The sequence below is a fragment of the Panthera onca genome, chromosome E1 (assembly GCF_046562875.1).
Source record: "Panthera onca isolate mPanOnc1 chromosome E1, mPanOnc1 haplotype 2, whole genome shotgun sequence".
Classification (NCBI taxonomy): domain Eukaryota; kingdom Metazoa; phylum Chordata; class Mammalia; order Carnivora; family Felidae; genus Panthera; species Panthera onca.
The window spans coordinates 30,851,318-30,873,502 of record NC_138352.1 but is presented as its reverse complement, the minus strand read 5'-3'; the positions used below and the strand labels follow the sequence as shown (position 1 = coordinate 30,873,502).

Genomic DNA, 22,185 nt, shown 5'->3' with positions numbered 1-22,185 from the left:
TTAAGTCAAGAGCAGATTGAAAAAGAAGACCATTTCAGATCTGGAGAGATTGACTTGGAGGTGATAGTCTAAACAACGTGTCCATGTAGAAGAGGCTGGACCATCAGTCGGTGTTTGACCCATTGTGGTCTTGACATCATTTTCAAAATTAATCATCAGGAAATGTATTCCTCTGCTCATGCCTTTTGCCACTTGGGGAGCTCCAACTGCAGCCTTTTCCTGTTCAAGGCGACTTAAACATCCATCCTTCAACCAGAAGTTGAGACAGATCACGGTGCATTTTATTAGTGTGACCACTTTGGGGAAAGGCAAATATTATCCAACTGATCATATGGGGCCAGTCATGGCACCATCACAGACTTTGTCCTTATCTGGTCATTGGGTCCATGATAGTATGTGTGTTGGATGATGTGTAACTAGAGCCGGGAGACCGAGGAGCAAGAAGCTAAGTGATGGTGTAATTGGAAGCAGAAGGGAGTTCAGGGGCTGGGTATATACTTGTTTAGCTCCGTGAGAGAGTTCAACTGGGTATCCACTGATCCCACCTGGGAACTTAAGCTTGCCAATTCTCACCCTACTCAAAAACTTTTTTTTTACAGTTTTCTTAATCAACAAAAGGTCAGTACTCTGGAGCCCAAATTTCCCAAGTTCTATATGGAGAAATGCAATAGAATCTTGCTGTTTAGAAAATCTACAAGGCTTGTATTCACCAGCAGTGGATCGGGAGATGTCCTCAATGGTATCTTCTCATTTCATGTAGCTGTTTTCATTTCATTTCATTTCATCTCATCTCATCTCATCTCATCTCACCTCATTTCATTTCATTTCATTAAATTTCATTTCATTTCACTTTTTCTGAAAAGTCCAGACCAGCGCTCAGCTTCCCAAGTTAATGTCTTAACAGTCTGGGTAACAGCAAGCATCTCACTACTGCCATCCTACGCGATGACATGTGTAGTGGAGATTGTGGACACAGGTTGCGGGAGCATGCCTTCCCATTCCCTTTCCCTGAAGCCTCCATTTCATCCCCTGGGATCTTGTGTACCTAAATTATGGCCATGCCACCATCTGCAGGCTTGGCGTTTTCTTCTTGGAACTTTGGTCTCAGGAAAAACATCTTTCCCTTTAACTTTCAAATATTACATTTGTTCCCCATTTTATGTCTATTCATTTAGTTCTGTTTGAGTCTCTCCAGTGCTACTGTTCTTACCCATTAAGTGTCAGGTTTATCAAGTCTTTTCCTATTATGTCACAATCTTTAACTCTGTTAAATTTTATGTGTCCTTGCATCCTGGCCCTCTCTGGGACATTGCTACACTTGGTGGTTTCTATCAGGATCTCATTCTCCTTTCACCACCATTGGCACCTCCTAGTTTTTGCTCCGTTCTGCTGCTGGTGGAAGAAAGCCATGGATCTGGGAGCCTCAGGAAATGATTCTGTTGTCACTGAGTTTGTCCTGCTGGGTCTGTCAGAGACCCCAGCTCTGCAGCCCATCCTCCTCACCGTCTTCCTTCTCGCTTACGTAGCTACTCTTGGGGGCAACCTCAGCATCCTGGCTGCCATCCTCACCGAACCCAAACTCCACACCCCCATGTACTTCTTCCTGGGGAACTTGTCCCTGCTGGATGTCGGGTGCGTCAGTGTCACTGTCCCTGCCATGCTGAGACGCTTCATGTCCAATAACAGAAGCATTCCCTACGGGGCCTGCCTCTCACAGCTCTTCTGTTTCCACCTCCTGGCAGGGGTGGACTGCTTCCTGCTGACAGTCATGGCCTATGACCGCTATCTGGCCATCTGCCAGCCCCTCACCTACAGCACCCGCATGAGCTGGGGAATTCAGCAAGCGCTAGTGGGCGTGTCGTGGGCCTTTTCCTTCACCAACGCACTGACCCAAACTGTTGCCTTATCTACTCTTGACTTCTGTGGCCCCCATGTGATCAATCACTTCTACTGTGACCTCCCACAGCTCTTCCAGCTCTCCTGCTCCAGCACCCAGCTCAATGAGCTGCTGCTCTTTGTAGCAGCAGCCTTCATGGGTGTGGCCCCACTGGTCCTCATCACTGTGTCCTATGCACACGTGGCAGCCGCAGTCCTGCGAATCCGCTCTGCTGAGGGCAGGAAGAAAGCCTTCTCCACGTGTGGCTCCCACCTCACGGTTGTCGGCGTATTCTACGGGACAGGCGTCTTCAGCTACATGAGGCTGGGCTCAGTGGAGGCTTCGGACAAAGACAAAGGGATTGGCATCCTCAACACTGTCATCAGCCCCATGCTGAACCCACTCATCTACAGTCTCCGGAACCCTGATGTGCAGGGCGCCCTGCAGCGGGTGTTCACAGGGAGACGGCCTCCAGAGTGAGATCCCTTCCTCTGGCCTTAATGAATGTCACGCTTACTGCTTCCAAAAGGTATTGTGATTAGTGCAGATGAGAAGTGAGTATGATGAAGTGGGGTTGGAGACTGGCTTAGGAAGGAAAATACAATAAAATGATAATGGCTATCACTTATTTTATGGTACATGACAGGCCGTCTTCTCAGTGACTGACATCTACTAACTCATTTAATCCTCATAATAACCTTATGAGGTAGATGTAGATTTACAGTTGCCGATTAGGAAATTGAACCTTAGAGAGGTTGAGTAACTTGCCCAAAGTCACACAGCTAATCAACACCAGAGCTGGGATTTGAACCCAGGCAGGCTACATCTGTAAGTACTGCATCTCATTTCAACGAGGAAGGGTATCTATAAGGTGTGGGGAGGGGGCGGGAACTGGGCAACAAAAAGAATGAAAAAGAAAAGGAAAATCAATATTAGAGGGAAAACATTATTTAAACAAAACAGAAATACGAATTAAGAGATTTTTGTGCCTTTGACAAATTTACACTTTGTTCCAGAGCAGCTGGTAGAGGTTAAAGGGATTGCTGGAGGCCAATTGCAACAAATAAATCAACAAAAAGGAAACAAGTGTTAAAACCAAGCCTGGGGGCGCCTGGGTGGCGCAGTCGGTTAAGCGTCCGACTTCGGCTCAGGTCACGATCTCACGGTCCGTGAGTTTGAGCCCCGCGTCGGGCTCTGGGCTGATGGCTCAGAGCCTGGAGCCTGCTTCCGATTCTGTGTCTCCCTCTCTCTCTGCCCCTCCCCCGTTCATGCTCTGTCTCTCTCTGTCTCAAAAATAAATAAAAACGTTAAAAAAAAAAAAAACAAGCCTGAGGTGTCTTTAGGCCTAAAATGAGTCTTTTGCAGGCAGCATACAGAAGGGTCTTGTTTATTTTTTATCCATTCTGAAGCCCTGTATCTTTCAACTGGAGCATTTAGTCCCTTTACATTCAAAGTAATTATTGATATGTATTTACTGCCATTTTATTACTTGTCTTGTGGTTGTTTCTGAAGATTTTCTCTGATCCTTTCTTGTCTTTATTGCATGTTTTGCCTATTTTCTTTAGCGATATATTTGGTTTTCTTTCTCTTTATTATTTGCATGTTTGTTAGTGGTTTTTAATATGTGGTTAGCTTTGGGTTTGTATATAACCTCATCTGCATATAGCAGTCTATATTAAGGTGGTGGCTATTTAAGCTTGAACCCATTCTTTTCTCCTCTCCTCCCCATGTTTAAACATGTGTTACTACATTTTATATCCCTTTTTATTACTTCCTTGACTGATTTTTTAACAGAAACGTTCATTTTCACTGCTTTTGTGTTTCCTACTTTTATACTTCCACTCAAAGAGTTCCCTTTGATATTTCTTTCAAGGCTGGTTTAGTCATCATAAGCTCCTTTAATTTTTGTTTTTCTGGGAAACTCTATCTCTCCTTCTATTCTGAATGATAGTCTTATTGGATAGAATATTCTTGGCTTCAGATTTTTCCCATTAATCACTGTGGCGCGCGCGCGCGCGCGCGCGCATGCGTGCACAGGCACATGTGTGTACACATTTAGTTTTACTGTAACAAAACAACTTGTACACTTTTAAAGTTTAAAACCAAGCATCATCTTTCCTTTCCGGTGAAACAAAAAGAAAATTTAAAAATAAACAGGAACAAAATTACAATGGACAATGTCAATTCCCAATAAGATCCCATAGGTTCTTCTGATTCTCCTATCGAGCGGCAGTGTTCAAGTCATCATTAGGAGGGTATTTTATTTTAAAGGTGTCATCTTAAACTGCTAGGATGTCCATTAAACATCCTGATTAAACATGCCAAAGCCATGTTGTCAAAATGTCCTCTTACCCACCCAAACATTTCAAACCCACTCCTTGCTGATCTTCGGTAGCCCCATTTTTTAAAAGTCCCCCCCCGCCTTTTTTAAACAAGAGAAAGTAGACAGATATATCTTGGTCAATGCTAATTGTCCATATTCACGTACAGACACAGTGTTATCTCTGAGCCCAATAGTGAGAGAAAGGAGGGAAAAAGCTAAATTCCATGCATTACTACACAGCAGGGTAACACCCTCCAGTTTCCGGCATAGCTAAGGGAGCAGCTTTTTCTTTTTTCCCACAGAACATGGTGGTGTTAATTCCATAAAGGTTTTGTTGAGACAGGAAGGGATAAAAATAATTTGGAACAGAAAGGGGTAGAGTTTCTTTCCCTACTCTATTCTGTTCATGGTATTTTCCCCCAAAGTAAGTTGAGAACCGTGGTATAAAGGCAGAGAATAGAGACTTTTAAAAACAGGGCGCATGAGCCACAAGGAAAGGGGAAAAAAAGATTACAACTTGCTCCAAGGGACCGGAGAAAATTAAAAATGGAAGTTTGGGATCCATCAGTTAGTCCTCTTTTCCTTCATCTTCCTCCTCCTCCTCCTCCTCCTCCTCCTCCTCCTCCTCCTCCTCCTCTCCCTCCTCTAACATCCATATCAGGAACCAAGTAGTGCTACAATGGATTTGGCCAAATATCATCTTCGATGACCTCTCCTAACTCATCTGAGTCAGAATGGTTAGCAAACAGGTGAAGAAGCTTTCTGCTTCCTCATGCCGTCTCTTCCCGAAGGCTTTGTTCTGCATTTGACTTGAATGTTTCATCAAATCCTTTCCAGATTTCCATTTGGTTTTAATGGACTTTGAAGATGGATCACAATTCTCACTCACATGAAATTCTTTGGAGAGAACTTTATTTTCAAAGTAAGGGTTTTCATCAAAATAAAAATCTATTCTGTAACCTGATTTAATATCTTCAAATTTTGTCACTTCAACTCTTGTCAAATAATGCAGCACCTCTTCATCCTCCTCCTCAAGCAGTGCAGACACCTGTGGATGATTGACAAATGTTACCTCAAAATTTGGGCTTTATGGTGATCAATTCTGACCTCTTCTGAAAAAATGGTTGGTGGAGTTTGTTATATTTCTGTTCTACTTTCAAAATCTCCTCACTGACTTCTTCGTTAAGTCTATGTCATTTTGTACTTCATCAATATGTTCAGTTGCTTTTTGCTGCTCTTTATCTCCCATTGGAGAGGTCAATGTCTCCTTTGACTTGGGGGCAGGAGGCAGTTTCTTCATTTGAGGTGGGAGTGAAGCTGGCATTTAGGGCCATGCTGTGAGGAAAGTCCACAAAATAAGGGCAGACGTACGTCTGGAAGAAACTCCAACTACTCTCCCGTTCAGCACTTTGAATACATTATGCCACTCCTTTCTGTCTTGCAGAGTTTCTCTTGAAAAATATCCCAGTAGACTTATGAATTTTCCCTTCTAAGTTAATGATTTCTTTTGTCTTGCTGCTTATACGATTTTTTTCTTTATGACTCTATTTTGCAAATTGAATTACAATATGTCTTGGTGGAGGTCTGCTTTTGCTGATTTTGATGGGAGTTCCCTGTGCCACCTAGATCTGGATATCTACTTCCTTCCACATATTAGGGAAGTTTTCAGCTATTTTTTCTTCAAATAAATTTTCTGTCCCCCTTTCTCTCTCTTCTTCTGGGACTCCTAGAATATGAATATTATTATATGTTTGATGGGATCACTGAGTTCTCTACCTCCATTCTAGTTTTATGTAATTCCTTTGTCTCTCTCTTTTTTCGCTTGGTTACTTTCCATTCCTCTTTTAGCTCATTAATTCACCCCTCTGTTTCATACTGCTATTCATTCCATCAAGTGTGTTTCTCATTTCATTTATCGAGCCCTTTATCTCTGCTATGTTATTCCTTTTTCTGTGTTAAGGGCCTAACTCATGTTTTCCATTCTTTTCACAAGCCCAGAGAGTATCCTTATAATCATTGTTTTAAATTCTCTATCAAGCATATTACTTGTATCTGCTTCACTTAGATCTCTGGCCATGGCCTTGTCCTGTTCTTTCTTTTGGGATAAATTTCTCTGTATCCTCATTTTGTCCTCTTCTCTGTGTCTGTTTCTGTGTAAGAAAGTCAGATATATCTTCTGCTCTTGAAAGTTAGTGACTTTATGAAGAAGAGGTCCTGGAGTACCCTGCAGTGCAATGTCTTCTGTTCACCGGAACCTAACCTGACACTTGTCAACACAAAATGAACAAACCTTGTACAATTTCTAAAAAAAAAAAAAAAAAAAAAAAAAAAAAGGAATAGAGTTTTATTCAAGCCCAAGTGAAGACAGCTGCCTGGGATATACAATCTTCACGGAGAAGAAAGTGCTTTGGAAAAGGAATGTTTAATCCAGGGTTATATATGGTTTTGTTATAGCAAGAGTTACAATAATTATTATGAAGGACATTTCAGAAAACTACTAACTTTATTTTATGCTTTTAGTATGTGCAAGGTTGCAGGCTTCAGCAATATGGGAATGGAATTTAGGGAGATTTTTACTCTTATCTTTAGTTTGTAATATTTATTTTAGGTTATTTGCTAATGAAGTAGATGGACAATGTGTGCTCAGGGCAGAAAGATTGCCATGCTTTGAAGTTTGGTGAAGGCATTGTGACCTTGGTAAAAGTATAGCTTCCCTGGGAGCCCAGGAGCAGCACCCAAAAACATTAAAAGTTGAAAATGTCTTTTATCATTCCCCCCTTTTAATCAATAATCTGTCCTCAGAAAGCAGTGATGATCGACCTTATGTTATGTCCCTTGATGCCAGGGTGACTGGCTTGTCTGCCGTTGGTCCATCAAGTCCCTCATTTGCTAGGTGTGAACACACACACACACACACACACACACACACACAGGGTTCCTTGTTGGGGGGAATTTATTGTAACATAAATGGTGGGAAGCTTAAAAGTGGTATATGTTCTTTATTAAGTCCAACTGATGAACAAAGTACATGTGCTTGGCTGAGACTGTCTAGTTTTACATTTGATATAACATTTATAACAATGGTATATGGACAGTAAAATAATTCCAATAAGTACATTTTGAAGAAACCAATGTGATATTTGAACAGACTGAGACAGAAGAAAAAGTCCAAAGAATCCTTTATGTACATCTTGGAAAATAAAAGGGTAGGGAAATTTATGATTATTTATGAGGAAAGATGGAGCATGCACATTGAACAAACCTAACATATATTCCCATGTTTCCTTGGGGTGGAGACTTAACATCAGAAGGAGACAAAATTCAGTCCCTGGCATCAGGAAGTTTTCTTAGGATAAGGAGAAGGGGTCATGGGCATGCTCTAAGAACTTGTATAAGCTGGATGGGGTCTTAGGCTTGTTGTCTCTGGTAAGGCACGCACCTGTGCCAAGCCTTGCTTGTTCATAGGCTGTAATCACATCAATTGACCTTGAGTCCAGGCTTCTGCAGAGACAGCTAGTGAGTCTTTTCCTGAGATCTGAAAAACACAACAGCTGGCTGGGGGAAATGCTTATCTGAAAAACAAGTTTTAAACTTTTTGTTAGTTTTAACATCCTTAACCCTATGAGGCACGGTTTCAATTCCCCTGAGTTATGATCATCCCTTCATCTTGAAGAACTGGAATGATGACCAATTTGGCTACTTCTTTGTTTCTTCAGGTGAGGTAGGTTTTGCATAAAGAGCAGTTTCTGAAAATCTTTGCTGTACTATACCTATGTGCTGGGCTAAGCAGAAGTTTTAAAGGCCATAGCAGCAAGGGAAATAGAAGCAACATACAGTCAAATATGCTAAGTTTTTTTTCTGTTATAATTTCCTGTAGTCAATCCTTCATTCCATTTCTTTGGAACATGGGTGGCAGTCCCCCTTCTGTAACTGCTTCAAGCTGAATTAAGGCATAGTAGGGGCCTTGGAATGGAAGGATTTGACGTGGTACTGGATGCAACTCTTGGCCCCTTGTGCCAATGGAGGGGAACTATCAGAGAGAGTTCCTCATCTGAGAACTTGGATATTTTCCTACATAGTTTGGTACTACATGACATCGTTCATTTTATCCCCAAACACATTTTAAGGAAAAATAACAATATAGTTAAGTCCGTCATCCCCTCTAAAGGCTGTATCAATGGGTATCCAATAGAATAGATCAGTAAACCAGTCCCAGCCACCTTGGAAAGGGGGTGGTGGTGGTCAAGAGCTTCTAATAGCCAAGTGGCTTGCTGCTTGATTTTATCTCTATGGGTTTTTATTTCCCATAAGGAGTCAATATAGGTGGTGTTAGCAAGTGGTGTTAGCCACCATATAGACTCTGTCTTAGTTAGCAAGCAATCAGGTCATTAATAACAGGGTTTTTTTTTTTTTTGGAAATAAAAGAAAAATATAAGTTAATGGTTGGAGCAAATTATAAACGCGGCATCGGAGTCCCTAGTGATGCCAGTGTGAGAAGATTTTTAGATGTCAGACTTGAAGCATCCCCAGATGTAGGGGGAGCAGGCAGTGGCAATCTGATGGATTTTATAGTGCAAATGTCTCTGGTGATCCTTTTGAGTGGCCCATAGAGTAACAGGCACAGTGATTGTATATGATCTATTGTGGCAATCTTTCTGAAGTTTACCTCAAGTTGTCTGGCTTTGGTCTGCAGGGCTGGTAAGGCAGCTGGGAACTCCATAAGCAAGGTATCAGGCTGACATTTCTAAGGGACTCTACTGGCTATAAAGTCAACCTTAATTCCTTAAAGCCATCTGGTCTTATCTGAGTCTGTACATGTCTCTTTCAAATATGATGTTCCAGTCAAAGCCTTGGTAATATAACCAATGTTTCCAATGGTGTTCTGTTAAAGGAGAACAGATTTTTATTGAATTTATGTAAATAATTATAATCACCATGAAGGAAAGAATACTCATTGAGAGTTTTGAATTCTGGAGGGTTCAGGCAGGGAGAAAAGATAAATGCTTCAATTTGTTCATAAAGGAATCTCTATCAAATTTTTGTAAGTCATAGATAACCTAAGAGAAAAAGTTTCCTTGAATCTGAAGAGCAAGCATTAGAGAATCAGCAATATTTTCAAACAAGAGTCATAAAACAAAACTGTAATCATTTTCCTTAATTCACTTAGTCCCATGTTATCAACTTTTGTTTTGCTTGAATGTAGTTTTCCCATTAGTTTTGGAAATCCTTACTCAGTTTAGTTTTATGATCTTAAAGATATCAGAAACCTGTATTTGTCAAAATTCCTTTTCATATTCATGAACTCTTTGAAGTTGAAACATATTTTGTAAGAGCATCAGAAAAATAACTGTAAATGACAAAAGACTCAAAAATGGGCATGGTTTGATGAGACTCTGATGAGAGCTCATTACAATGCAGTTGACAAGGAAATTTGGTTATTTTTGTGACACATAATGTTTTAATAATTAGAATTTTAAGTGATGACATTATACCAGGAAATAGTCAAACCTTAGGAATTTTATATGGTTTTGGAACAGTTGTAACATTTACCCACAAAGATAACCTAAGAGAAGTTACAATCAGTTATTTGACAATGCTTCCCACGTGACTTAACATACCAAATAAACAAGCCTATTTAGTCAAAAAGACTTCATTTAGTATTTGAATTTCTGGGAAGTTTGTTTAAAAAAAACTTAGAAAGTTTTAAAAGCATGTGCCTATATAAGATGTTAGATTATTATAAAACCTAATATTTAATTACTGTTTAACCAAAAGGGCCATAAGAGATTTTACGGAATGTTGGAATACTTGTGACCAAATTTTGCCACTTAAATATTGAAGGATTTCGTTTTTTCGAGTAATCAAAGACCTTACAAAAACAAATCAAGAAACCTTATTTTTCTGAGCAAATGGGCGGTGGGGGGGGACCTTGTTTATAATTTCTTATCAAGAGTAGACCAGTAATCCAAGAAATCTTAGTGTTTTTTTCTTAACAGAGAGAAAAGCCAAATCTTAATTTTATATCATACTATTTTAAAAATTCATTTATTCTAGTGTTAGTCCTGACCACATATAAAGTTCTTTTTCAAAGATTCCCCTTCACAAACGTTTTACAACTTGTTTTTTTTTTTTTTTTAACTTAGATTCTGTCCTAAATTTTCTCTCTCTAAATAACCAGTCTCATTTCAGGACAAAATTATTTTCTTTCCATCAACAAAATGTATTTTCATTCTTTAAACCTTTCTTACATATCTCCTACTTTCCTATATATGTAATTGCTTTTTTAAAAAATCATTTTCCAGCAATCTTAATCATATTTATCAGAGTTTTAATTCTTAGAAATCTTAGTCTCCTGTGAAAATTAACTAGTAACAAATTGTGAATTATTACACCAGAACGTTTTAGAATGGAAAATTTATGAATATATTTAATAGTTTCTACATCCTTTTTTTATAGTACAGTCTTTCAATAATGCACAAAGTATGTTTACCAACTGACTCAAGTATCTGTTTTGGTTTTTTTTTTAAGTTTGTTTATTTTGAGAGAGACAGATCACAAGCAGGAAGGTGCAGAGAGAGGGGAAGAGAGAGAATCCCAAGCAATCTCTGCTCTGAGAGCAGGGCTTGATCTCATGAACTGAACCATGAGATCATAACCTGAGCTAAAATCAAGAGTCAGACGCTTAACCAACTGAGCCACCCAGGTGCCCCTGGACTCAAGTATTTTCAGTTTCTCTACAATAAGAAGCCAACACAGACAAACCTACATGCAGTAATTAATGTTTTAAGATTTTATTTTATTTGGGAAAGACTTAGATACCCAATGAATTTAACCTAGTTTATCATTTAACTTAGCAAAACTTCAAAGTTTTAGATTATTAATGATTTGGGGAAGCTATTTAAAAATTTATCCATAAACCTTTTTATTTATTTAACTTACTTGTTCTTAGCAATTACCCATGAAAACTTTATGAGACAGACAAAATTAACCATTATTTTAAGTCCCCTCTGCTTACACATTGCAACAGAGATAACATGAACTTAACCAATAAATTCAAATAGAGTAAAAAGTTGGTTGCCTACATTATATTTGATGTCGATAACTCTAAAGCCATGTTTATTTTAATTAAATCAATGACCTCAATTTAGCTTTAATATCGAATATATTGCATCCAAATCCACTAAGAAGTCAATTGGTTTGTTCCCCACTGGTCAATTTTATTTGGGGCTCCTGTGGGGAAATCTGAAGTGAGTGATCTGAGTCCAGGGGAGTCCTTGACTCTTTCATGTTGATTTGGGAGGTGCTTCCTTTGAACCTCACAAGGAGGTGGCCCAACAGCTTGGGGTGCTTTTTGCTCCTTGACAGTGAGGGTAGGACGAGCAAGAGCTGATGGCACTGGAGGCACCAAGGATAGTTTAGGAGCTGGTTGTGCGAGTGGACTGGAAGCGGGTACAGGAACAGGAAGCAGAGGCAAAGGTAGAAGGGGAGTCGCTGGCAAGGCCAGAGGCAGATTTAAAGTTTTGGCCTAAATTTTTTTTAAACCTCCATCTCCTATCCGGTCTCCTGTCAGCCTCTGGAAGAGGAGAGGGCCGGCCACCAGTTCTGGTGCTTGTGCTTGGAGGGTGGATTTAGGATTTCTAGTGTCTGCCTGTCTTCCTTCTCCTGTTCCTCATTATTCCGACTACTGGGTAAGGGGTCAGTGTCTTAAATTTTTGTCATCTTTATCTCTTTGGGCCATCAGTTAGGTCCTTTCCTGTGATGCATCTTTATTATGAAGTAACATAAAAGTATGGATGTTGGGAATTTTATCCCGGCTCATGTGAACTTGAAAAAACATTTGGATTAGTTTTTAGCCTTTTGTGTTTTAAAATGCTCAATTTTTACAAGCGCTTGCCTTTAAACCAATTAAATAGAGCTCTTTTACAGATTAACTTTAGCAATGCCCATCCACAGGTAGAGAAAATATCTCACATTTATAATACATATGGACACAAATGCACAAACAGGATGCAAACAAAATGTAGTCTGCATTTCATCAATGTTTGTGGAGAGGACATTAAAGACCCAATTTCCATATATCCCCCTTTTATTAACACAAATCTAATTGTAAGACAGCATTATAATTTATGGATCTATTAATTAGTTATTTTCCGTTTCCAATTACATCACAACCGGTTTCTTGCAGAGATACCAAAAGCTGCAGCAAGGGACAAACCGAATGAAGCCAGAGTACCTCTGTGACTGTTGGTTCCTCCCCCAAAGCCAGGAGCTTCGTTGACTGAACCAAATGGCTTCCAGGTTTCTGGTTACTTGGTCTCATAGCCGGCTTTCCCTACTTATGCACACAAGAAACCAATTCAGACATGTCAAAAGAACCCCATTTGGGCCACCTGAGACTCAAGTTATCCTTCCAATTTTCCCACGTAAGTAAGCACTTGCAAGTATAGGCTCCATATGTCCTATACATGTAGTCGGCTGGAGTTTCTTGTGGGTGCTTCTTGGTTTTCTGGGGGCTAATTCCATCCTTTGAAGCATGGCTCCCCAATTCTTTTAGTTTCAGTTTTACTTTTAGAATAAGGCTTGAATAAGATTGTGGTGGATCGAGAGGGTGCTGTTTGTGAGTGTCGCCAGTTGCCATGATAAACTGTCTTACGTGTCTTGGTTTCTTCCAGAGAGGTCCAAGACCACCGAGGGGGCTCGGGGCACTGGATGATCAATCCTTACGTGTGCATTCCCTGACGAGCCAATCATTAATTATCTTATGAGATGGAAAATCCTATGGGACCCCTTGTCGCGACCGGGACAACAAACACCGAGATCAGGGTCCTGAGGGTAGGGGAATGTAAGAAAAAAAGAGAGAAGAGAAGACAGTTGGGGAACAGGAGGGTCCCCTGGGCTGATGGCCCAAGTGACGGCTGTATTGTTTCTGTACACAGTCTTTTATATCCAGACTCTTATGGGTCAGGTCATTCTAAGAATAAACAGGTTTCACATAATCGCTGCCCACCAAAACATTTAGTTCTGTGTTTCTTGTGCATTTTCTAGACGGGTCACAAGACCTTGTTGATAAGATTGCTAGCAAAACACAATTCCCATGTTTGTTTCTATCTGACTCGGGGTAGAAAAAGGGAGGTAGCATTACTGCCAACACCTGCAGACCACAGGCTTCAGGAATTAACTTTCTCAGCCTTGACAAGGCTTTCGTATGCCCTTGAGAGTGGGGGAATGGGAGGGGGAACCACCGGGTTGGCTTGAGTCAACAGGGAACATTGCTCGACCCGGTCTCAGCCTGGCACTGGGGCCCGGCCCCCCACATGTCCCCCTATTGCTTGTAATTGCAACGTGTGCATCCTGGCTTGGTATGTGGTAAAGGCAGTAAGACCCCATCTCCAGAAACAACACAGCAAGACAAGTATAACAGATATTAGGGAAACAATTCCAATAAAGATCCAAAAGGAATGCTGAAGAATATTAAATGGATTAAACCCATTAAGTTGGTGCAGTATGGTTCCAGCGAGATCTCCAGGGTCAGGGAAACTGAGTGAGCTACTTGCAACAGCATTTATCTCTTCTTGTAGCTGTAAGAGGTCTAAGCTAGTGTTAGCATCATGCCAAACCCCTTGTAAATGACGACGCACTTGTCCCCATGTCATATTGGTACACTCTAAAGGGGTAACACAGATATGCTTATATGCATTATGACAAATTAAAGAAAGTCTGGTACGCAAAACAGCAAACTGATCACCAAGATACATCAACGCTTCTTGTAGTGCCTCTAATTGGGCTTCCAATTTACGGTCTATTCGTTCTTGAGTGGCAAACACCTTGGATACATTATGAGCCAATTCATTTACATGGGATGCCGTTTGGGCACTTTCACGTAAGGATATTACAGATACAGTTGCAGAGGCAATTACAGTCACTGCTGCTATGAGTCCAGCAATTAAGAGTCCAAGAAACCGTTTGGTCCTGCGCAGCCGTTCACAAGCAGGACAAGTCAGCCAGTATAACTGATGACCATCTTCTTTCACTGGAGTAATGGCTCCGTCTCCAACAATCAGATAGTAGGGTGGAGGAACACAGGCACGCAATTGCAGAACTGGAGAAACATAATATTCTGGAAAACTAAAGCTGTCATTAGTATATATTTTATCAAAGGTAGCATATAACTTCCAAAGATCAGAATGAATTCTTCCTTCAGGGGATTGCAAAGTGGTTTGTGGGATAATCTTGTGGTGTACCTGTACCTTGTTAGGAGGTGGACCCATATCTCTTAAAGGAGCCACTAAAGGTCTCCTTGTTTCCCTTTGCACTTCCAAAATAGCCATAGGTGTTTCTTGAAGGAATGAATGCCAGGCCTTTCGGGAATAATCTGTAATGGTATAGTTTATGCCTTTAGGAGTCATCCTCAATGAAGAGGACTGGGCACATTTACCCCAAGGTGAGTCCCCAGTAAGGCCTTGACCAACTGAGGGACATATAGGAAGATTCTGAGGGGGATCACGCGGTCCAGAAAACATCCATTCTCCTAATAATTCTCTCTTTTGCCAATAAGCGGCAACAGAGCGGGGTACCCATTCAGAAGGACGCTTGCCATTTTGCCACATAGTATAAGTAATAGACCACCCTACTGGTTTCGTACCCAAACACCCATATAAGCAAGTTTGTACGGCGTAGACTCCCTTTGCAGGCAGATGGGTACTCCTGCAGAGAGTGCCGTCCAATTTATAGAGGCCGACACAGTGGGCAAAAACCCTGCATCTTCCCCTCCCATAAAGGAGAGATTGGTGTATACTTTGGGTGTGGGGTCTCTCCATGTTACAGGTTGTACTGTAGGAGGACCTACCACGTATGCCCAATAGAGGGCAGACTCCCCGGTTGTAGTGAGAATGCACAGGCATGCCAAGAAGACATGTGTGGCCGTTACCTCTCTACCTGAGGCCATCACTACATCAGTGGCCTGGGTCAGCAGGTTCTTTATCTGTCCCCAGGTGGGTGTACCCGCCTTATGACTCCACCGTTGTCGCTTCTGGGGGGGCTCCGTCACTGTCAATTTGGCCATTTTTCGGTGCAACCGTAATATCTTTGAGGAGCCGAAGCGGGACCCAGCGCGGCGCTTCCTCATCCTGTGGAAAAACACAAGCATACCCTCGCCCTTTTCGAAGGACTGGGTCTGGGCCTCGCCAAATGCCTTCCGGCATATCTTTCCATCTTGCCATCAAGAGAGGTTCTTGACTCTTTCCCCAGCGACGCTCTGTGGCAGTCATCCCTGCTTCATTGACATTTAAAAAATTTAAAACATACAACACAAGAGTGAGATGTACATGTGGGGAATACTTTATCTTTCCCTTTAATATCTCCCCCTCTTTAAGTTTTTGCAGATACTGTTTTAGAGTCAGATGAGCTCGCTCAACAATAGCCTGTCCTGTGGAATTATAAGCAATGCCAGTTGTATGCTCAATTCGGAGTCGGCGGCAAAATTCTGTAAAAGATTTAGAAGTATAAGCACTACCATTGTCAGTTTTTATTTTATGAGGTTTGCCCATTGCTGCAAAGGCAGAAAATAGGTGATTTTGAACATCAACAAATGCTTCTCCTGAGTGGGCTGAAGCATGTATATAGCCTGAGCAAGTATCTACAGACACATGTATATATTGCAATTTCCCAAAAGGTAAATATTGGGTGACGTCCATTTGCCACAAGTCATTGGGGTGAAAACCTCGGGGATTAATGGCATACACCGGCTGTGGGAAGAATTGCGGACAGATGCCGCATTGTTTAACAATTTGGCCGCTTCACGAGATATTTTGAATTCTCGTCGAAGGGCTGCCTCATTCTGATGAAAATTATCATGACTCCTTTTGGCTGTTTCCAAAGGAGTGGTAATGGGCAGAACTTGCAATAAATGGGTTGCTGCATCGGCTATCCGATTCCCAGCAACTAGGGGACCAGGCAGATCGGTGTGAGCTCGAATGTGGGAAATATAAATTGGAATGTGCCGTAAATTAAGAAGTTTTTGTATAGCATGAAATAGATGATAAAGTTCCTCATCTGCTGTCAGTATAAAGGCAGTGGGAAGCTGCAACACGGCTTTGACAATGTATTGACTGTCAGAATAGACATTTATAGATTCCGGGTAAGTTTTTAGGGCTACCTATACAGCATAAAGCTCGGCCCTTTGGACAGATTTAGTCGTATAATTTAAAGTGATCAAATTTTTATGTTGAGAAGTGACATAATACACTGCAATTTTACCCTCTTTACCAGCATCCACAAAAATGGAAGCAGCATCTTCAATCGGCTGACAAACAATAGGATTATAGGGCAAAATATCTATAAGACTGAAACCTTGTACTAAAGAATCAGAAGGTAAATGAAATTTAATTTGACCTGTAAAATCAGCCAAGGCAAGTTGCCATTCGATGGACTGGGCAAAAGCAGCGTCCACCAGCTTCTGTGCCAGAAAGGCACATGCAATAAATTCTGGATCGTGTCCAAAGAGCTGAACAGCTCGGGATCTTCCTCTAATGATGAGAAGACAAACCATAGATAGCAAAGGATTAACGACATGCAGAGAGTGTAAGGCTAAATGTAGCCATTCAAGTGGGACATGAGATTGCCACAGAATTGCAAAGGGGATGACTTGAGGTTTTAATATTATTAGATACAAAGGCTGAGAAGGGTCAATTCTAGTGACTTGGGCCTGCTGAATGGCCTGTTCTATATGTCTTATAGCTTCTTTAGCTTCTTGAGTGAGACTTCGCAGGGATGCTGGAGAACTATCTCCTTTTAGAATATTAAACAAAGACAGTAATTGTTCTGTGGTGACCCCTAGTGTATTTCTAATCCAATTTATATCTCCTAATAATGTCTGAAAATCATTTAAAGTAGTCAAATGTCCGGTTCTAATTGATACTTTCTGAGGTCGGACAGTTGGTTTGGAGATGAGATACCCTAGGTATTCAAAAGGTGCTTCCCTTTGAACTTTCTCAGGGGCAACAATCAAATTATATGCTTTAAGGCATCTTTGAAGAGAAATAAAAGCCTCCTGTAATAATTCCTCAGTTTCAGCAGCCAAAAGTAAGTCATCCATATAATGGATACAATATACATGGGGAAAACTCTGTCTAAAAGGGGCAATTGCTATGGCCACAAACTCTTGACATAAAGTCGGACTGTTAGCCATGCCTTGCGGTAAGACCTTCCCCTGATACCACTTAGCAGGTTCCTGTAAGTTAGTGGAAGGCAGGGAGAATGCAAAATGTTCTCCGTCGCCAGGGGCCAACGGAATGGTAAAAAAACAATCTTTTAAGTCCAAAACTAGTAATTGATATTGTAAAGGAATGGCCGATGGGGAAGGGAGGCTGGGTTGCAAAGCCCCCATGGGCTTCATGACAGCATTAATTGCTCTCAAATCTTGCAGCAACCTCCATTTATTTGACTTTTTTCTCATCACAAAGATTGGGGTGTTCCAGGGACTGGTGGAGGGAACTAAATGACCTAATTGCAGTTGTTCCTCTATGAGGTGAGCAGCAGCCTCCCTCTTAACAGTAGGTAAGGGCCATTGGTCAACCCACACTGGAGTGGAAGACATCCACTGGAGAGGCATAGCGTGGGGAGTTTCCAATGGCCCTAGGAAAAACCCAATCCGAAATGGTCTCTTTTAGGCTCGGGGACATACGGCTCAGGATTCCCCTGCAACTCCTTCCCAAAGCCTTTCCCCTCAATATAGCCCATTTCCTTCATAAGGTGCATGGCAAGATTAGTCTGTTTTTGAATCGGGACTGCCTTAGTCTCCAGAGTCAAATTCATTGCAGTTAATATGTCCCTGCCCCAGAGATTAAGATCTATGTTCAAAACAAAAGGCTGAAAAGTTCCAGTCATACCATCAGGCAGTCTCCAATGTAAATAATCAGAGCTTTGCAACGGAGCAGAGGCATAACCAACACCTTTAATTGGAATATTAGTCACTTGAGTAGGCCATGTGACAGGCCAATTTTTTTGAGCAATAACTGAGACATCTGCACCTGTATCCACTAGTCCCTCAAAAGGGACTCCTTGGATATGCAATGTAAGCATGGGCTTTTCTACAGAGATCACTTTAGCCCAATAAAGATCTGTGGAGCTGAACCCCTGATTTCCCCGGTAAGGTTTAACAGCCTTATTATTGGAGGATATCCGGGGTATCAAGATCAATTGTGCTATGGGAGTCTTGGGCTCAAGCACCAAAGTTCCCATAGTTAAGCTGGCCAAAATTTTTATTTGTCCGGTGTAATCTTCATCAATAACTCCAGGATAGATCATCAATCCCTTAAGAGTCCAGCTGGATCTTCCCAATAATAACCCCCAAGTATTCCTGGGTAGAGGCCCCCATATCCCTGTGGGGATGGCTTTGGGGGGCTGACCTCCTTCTAGGTAAACGGACTGAGCTGGGGTAAGATCTAGTACTGCACTGGCGGGGGTACCACGGTGTAGTTGGCTAATACCTGGGAGGTCTCCAGTGTTGGACACAATGGGTGAGAATGTGCCTGTGGGAACATTGCCGCAGTTGTTCGAGGGGCCTGCGGCTGGCCCCGCTTCCAGTTTCCCTGAAGAGGTTTGCCATTACAATCAGTTTTAGAGCGGCATTCATTGACCCAGTGATACCCCCGTCTACATCTGGGACAAATAATTGCCAGCTTGTTATTAATGTTAGGGCCACTTGGCAAACCGGGGGTAGTTGGAATTATTTCTTTACTATGACATTGGGCCTTCATATGGCCCTTTTGGCCACATTTGAAACACACTATTCCACCCAACTTCCTTGGATTAGTTCTTACGTTTTTACCCTGAAGCTGGGCATGCACCTGTAAGGGGTCCATTCCCTTTAAGGCGGCTGCCAATGTAATGCCCTGAATATAAGATGGTCCAATCTCAGCACATAGCCTAATATAATCCTCCAAGGTACCCTGATTTTTCCAAGGATGAATGGTTGCCTGACATGCAGAATTAGCATTTTCATAAGCCAGTTGTTTTACAATAACGGTACCTGCCTCCCCATCAGTAACGATACGACTGACTGCAGTCAAAAGGCGCCCAACGAAATCCTGGTACTTCTCATCTGGCCCTTGCCTAATTTTAGACAATTCCTCAGTTCTTCCCCCTGTGGAGGGGAGTTTTTTCCAAGCTGTAATGGCACAGGTATTAATTTGATTATACGCAATTTCAGGATAGTTCAGCTGGAGGCCCACATCATAATATTGTCCTGTACCTGTGAGCATGTTGAAATCCACTGGTATGTTAGTTCTTTTATTATACATAGCCTGTTTTTCAGCATTCTCTGCAAATTCTGCTTTCCAGAAGAGGTTATCTCTCACACTCAAAGAAGCCTGAGCAATGACCTTCCAATCTCCTGGGCACAATGCCTCCCTGCTCAAATTATCAAGCATAGACAGGGTAAAGGGAGCTGTTGGACCATACTGGGCTGTAGAGGATTTCAAATCTTTCAGCAATTGAAAACTTAGGGCGGAGTACACTCTCTGTCCCCCCTGCTGAATAACAGGGTCAGTGTGAAAAGCAGAGGTGTCTTCCCCATACTGTGTTGCTTGATACAGAGTCCGCTGCAAAGGAGTAGTTCCCATAACGGGGTAAGGTTCAGTGGACTGTTGATTCTGAGTAATAGGGAAAGCCAGCCGAGGTAAGCCTCTATCTGGTGCCTGAAAAGAAGGTCGTTTTAAAGGCACCTTCTGGACCAGAGGGGCCAAGAAGGCAGGCGTCCTCTGGTCTTCCAAATATGGCCCATCATCCCCCTGATCCCCAAAAGGAGAGTCATCATTATTTTCTGGATCTTGCACAGATAACTGTTCTAGGAGGGGGAGAGGAGGTAAAGGTGAAGGCACCCGTGACTGTCCCGAAAGGGCATTGAAAGTAGTTTCTGGAGGGAGAGGAGCATCTGAAGTCACTAAGGGTTGGGCTACTTCCGAGCTAAGAGAAACTATTTCAATAGAATCCTGCGGATCAAGGACCTCCTTAATACAGGTCCAAGTAGACCACAAAGTCCCTGGAACTGCAGCCCCACGAATCTTCATTTGATTTTTAAGTTTCTGACCAACTCGCTGCCAATCCTTTAAATCAACTGTACCCCCGTCTGGAAACCATGGGCAATAATCATGCACTATGTCAAAAAATTCCCTAAGGGCTGACTGAGAAACCTTAATTCCCTCTCCTTCATAAGAGCCTGCAAGGCAGTTACAAAATATCCCTGTTCCGTAGACTGTTTCTGTCCCATAGTTTTACTCCCGTCGTCTGTGCTGCTGGCACAGTTCCCCTACCTGAATTAGACGTCGCGCGGTCCGCTTTCGCTTTCCTCCTTGTTGTCTCAGGTCCCTGTTCGGGTGCCACTTGTCGCAACCGGCGCAACAAACACCGAGATCAGGGTCCTGAGGGTAGGGGAATGTAAGAAAAAAAGAGAGAAGAGAAGACAGTTGGGGAACAGGAGGGTCCCCTGGGCTGATGGCCCAAGTGATGGCTTTATTGTTGCTGTACACAATCTTTTATATCCAGACTCTTATGGGTCAGGTCATTCTAAGAATAAACAGGTTTCACATAATCGCTGCCAACCAAAACATTTAGTTCTGTGTTCCTTGTGAATTTTCTAAACGGGTCGCAACAAGACCTTGTTGATAAGATTGCTAGCAAAACACAATTCCCATGTTTGTTTCTATCTGACTCGGGGTAGAAAAAGGGAGGTAGCATTACTGCCAACACCTGCAGACCACAGGCTTCAGGAATTAACTTTCTCAGCCTTGACAAGGCTTTCGTATGCCCTTGAGAGTGGGGGAATGGGAGGGGGAACCACCGGGTTGGCTGAGTCAACAGGGAGACGTTGCTCGACCCGGTCTCAGCCTGGCACCGGGGCCCGGCCTCCCACACCCCTAGACGTCTTGAATAGTATCCTCAGACACTTCCGCTAGGCTTTCTGCCACCTGAAAGCACCATTCGACCAGAAGGAGCAAGTGTCCCTTCTCTTCAGAGCTCAGTGATTCAGCCTCTCATATTTCTAACCAGAAAATGGATTCAAGCCTTATATTAATAAGATCAATTAGTATCATGCCAAATTAAAACAACCAACCCATCCACTTTCCCCCTCTAGGTTATTCCCACCTAGAGAACATTACCGCTCAAATCAAAGTCATGACCATCAACACAAATTAGGGACGTCCGGATATCGCCAGATACACCTGTGAAATGTGAGCAGTCAGAGGGGCACAAGGGGCTGTGCTGGTTCCGAGGGCCACATTCCAGATGATCTGCACCCCCCTGCCACCCCCTGCCCACCAAGGTGTTCTCAGCCAAGCTGCTCTGGTATTCTGACCACAGTGCCAAGAACTGTTAATGCAAAATGAACAAATCTTTCACAATTTCTAAAAAAAAAGGACGAGAGTTTTGAGCCCAAGTGAGGACAGCTGCCTGGAATATACAATCTTCACAAAGAAGAGAGTGCTTTGGGGAAGGAATTTTAATACAGGATTATATATGGGGTTTGTTTTTTTTTTTTTTGTTACATTAACAGTTGCAAATCATCATGATGAAGGACATTTCAGAAAATTACCATTATTTTATGCTTTTAGTATGTGCAAGGTGGAAGGCTTTAGGGGTATGAGAATGGAACTTAGGGAGATTTTTCCTCTTTAGTTTGGATGTTTCCTTTAGGTTATTTGCTAATGAAACACATACAGTGTGTGCTCAGGGCAGGAAGATTGCCCATGCTTTGAAGTTTGGTGAAGTCATGGTGACCTTGGTAAAAGCGTAGCTTCCCCGAGAGCCCAGGAACAGGGCCCACAAACGTTAAAGTTGAAAATGTCCTTTATCACACTTTAGGAGAGTACCCTTTGTGTGTTGCTTGTGTCCTGTTGTGTCTGGGTCACTTTTCCTTTCAGTGCAGCCTTCTGCACTGACTCCCTGCCTGTTGTGGGCTGTGATCTCTGCGGTGTGGGTGGGACCCAGG

At 42.2% G+C, this 22,185-nt stretch overlaps 2 protein-coding genes and 1 pseudogene across 2 annotated transcripts; 1 reads left to right on the top strand and 2 right to left on the bottom strand.

Annotated features, from left to right (window-relative positions):
- The first annotated feature begins 1,408 nt into the window (after positions 1–1,408).
- LOC132688646 (putative olfactory receptor 3A4) lies at positions 1,409–2,356 on the top strand. The gene has a single exon (XM_060647858.3). The coding sequence runs from the start codon at positions 1,409–1,411 to the stop codon at positions 2,354–2,356; it is 948 nt and encodes a 315-aa protein (XP_060503841.3).
- A 2,411-nt stretch (positions 2,357–4,767) lies between these two features.
- On the bottom strand, positions 4,768–5,523 carry LOC132687096 (protein SET-like; annotated as a pseudogene).
- Positions 5,524–13,062: 7,539 nt separating this feature from the next.
- Positions 13,063–20,604, bottom strand: LOC145713116 (endogenous retrovirus group K member 13-1 Env polyprotein-like). The gene is made up of 2 exons (XM_081791193.1): positions 20,510–20,604; positions 13,063–14,571 (listed from the first exon to the last, which is right to left on the bottom strand). Exon 2 carries the CDS (start codon positions 14,525–14,527, stop codon positions 13,484–13,486), a length of 1,044 nt encoding a protein of 347 aa, XP_081647319.1. The 5' UTR covers positions 14,528–14,571; positions 20,510–20,604; the 3' UTR covers positions 13,063–13,483.
- Between the last annotated feature and the right edge of the window lie 1,581 nt (positions 20,605–22,185).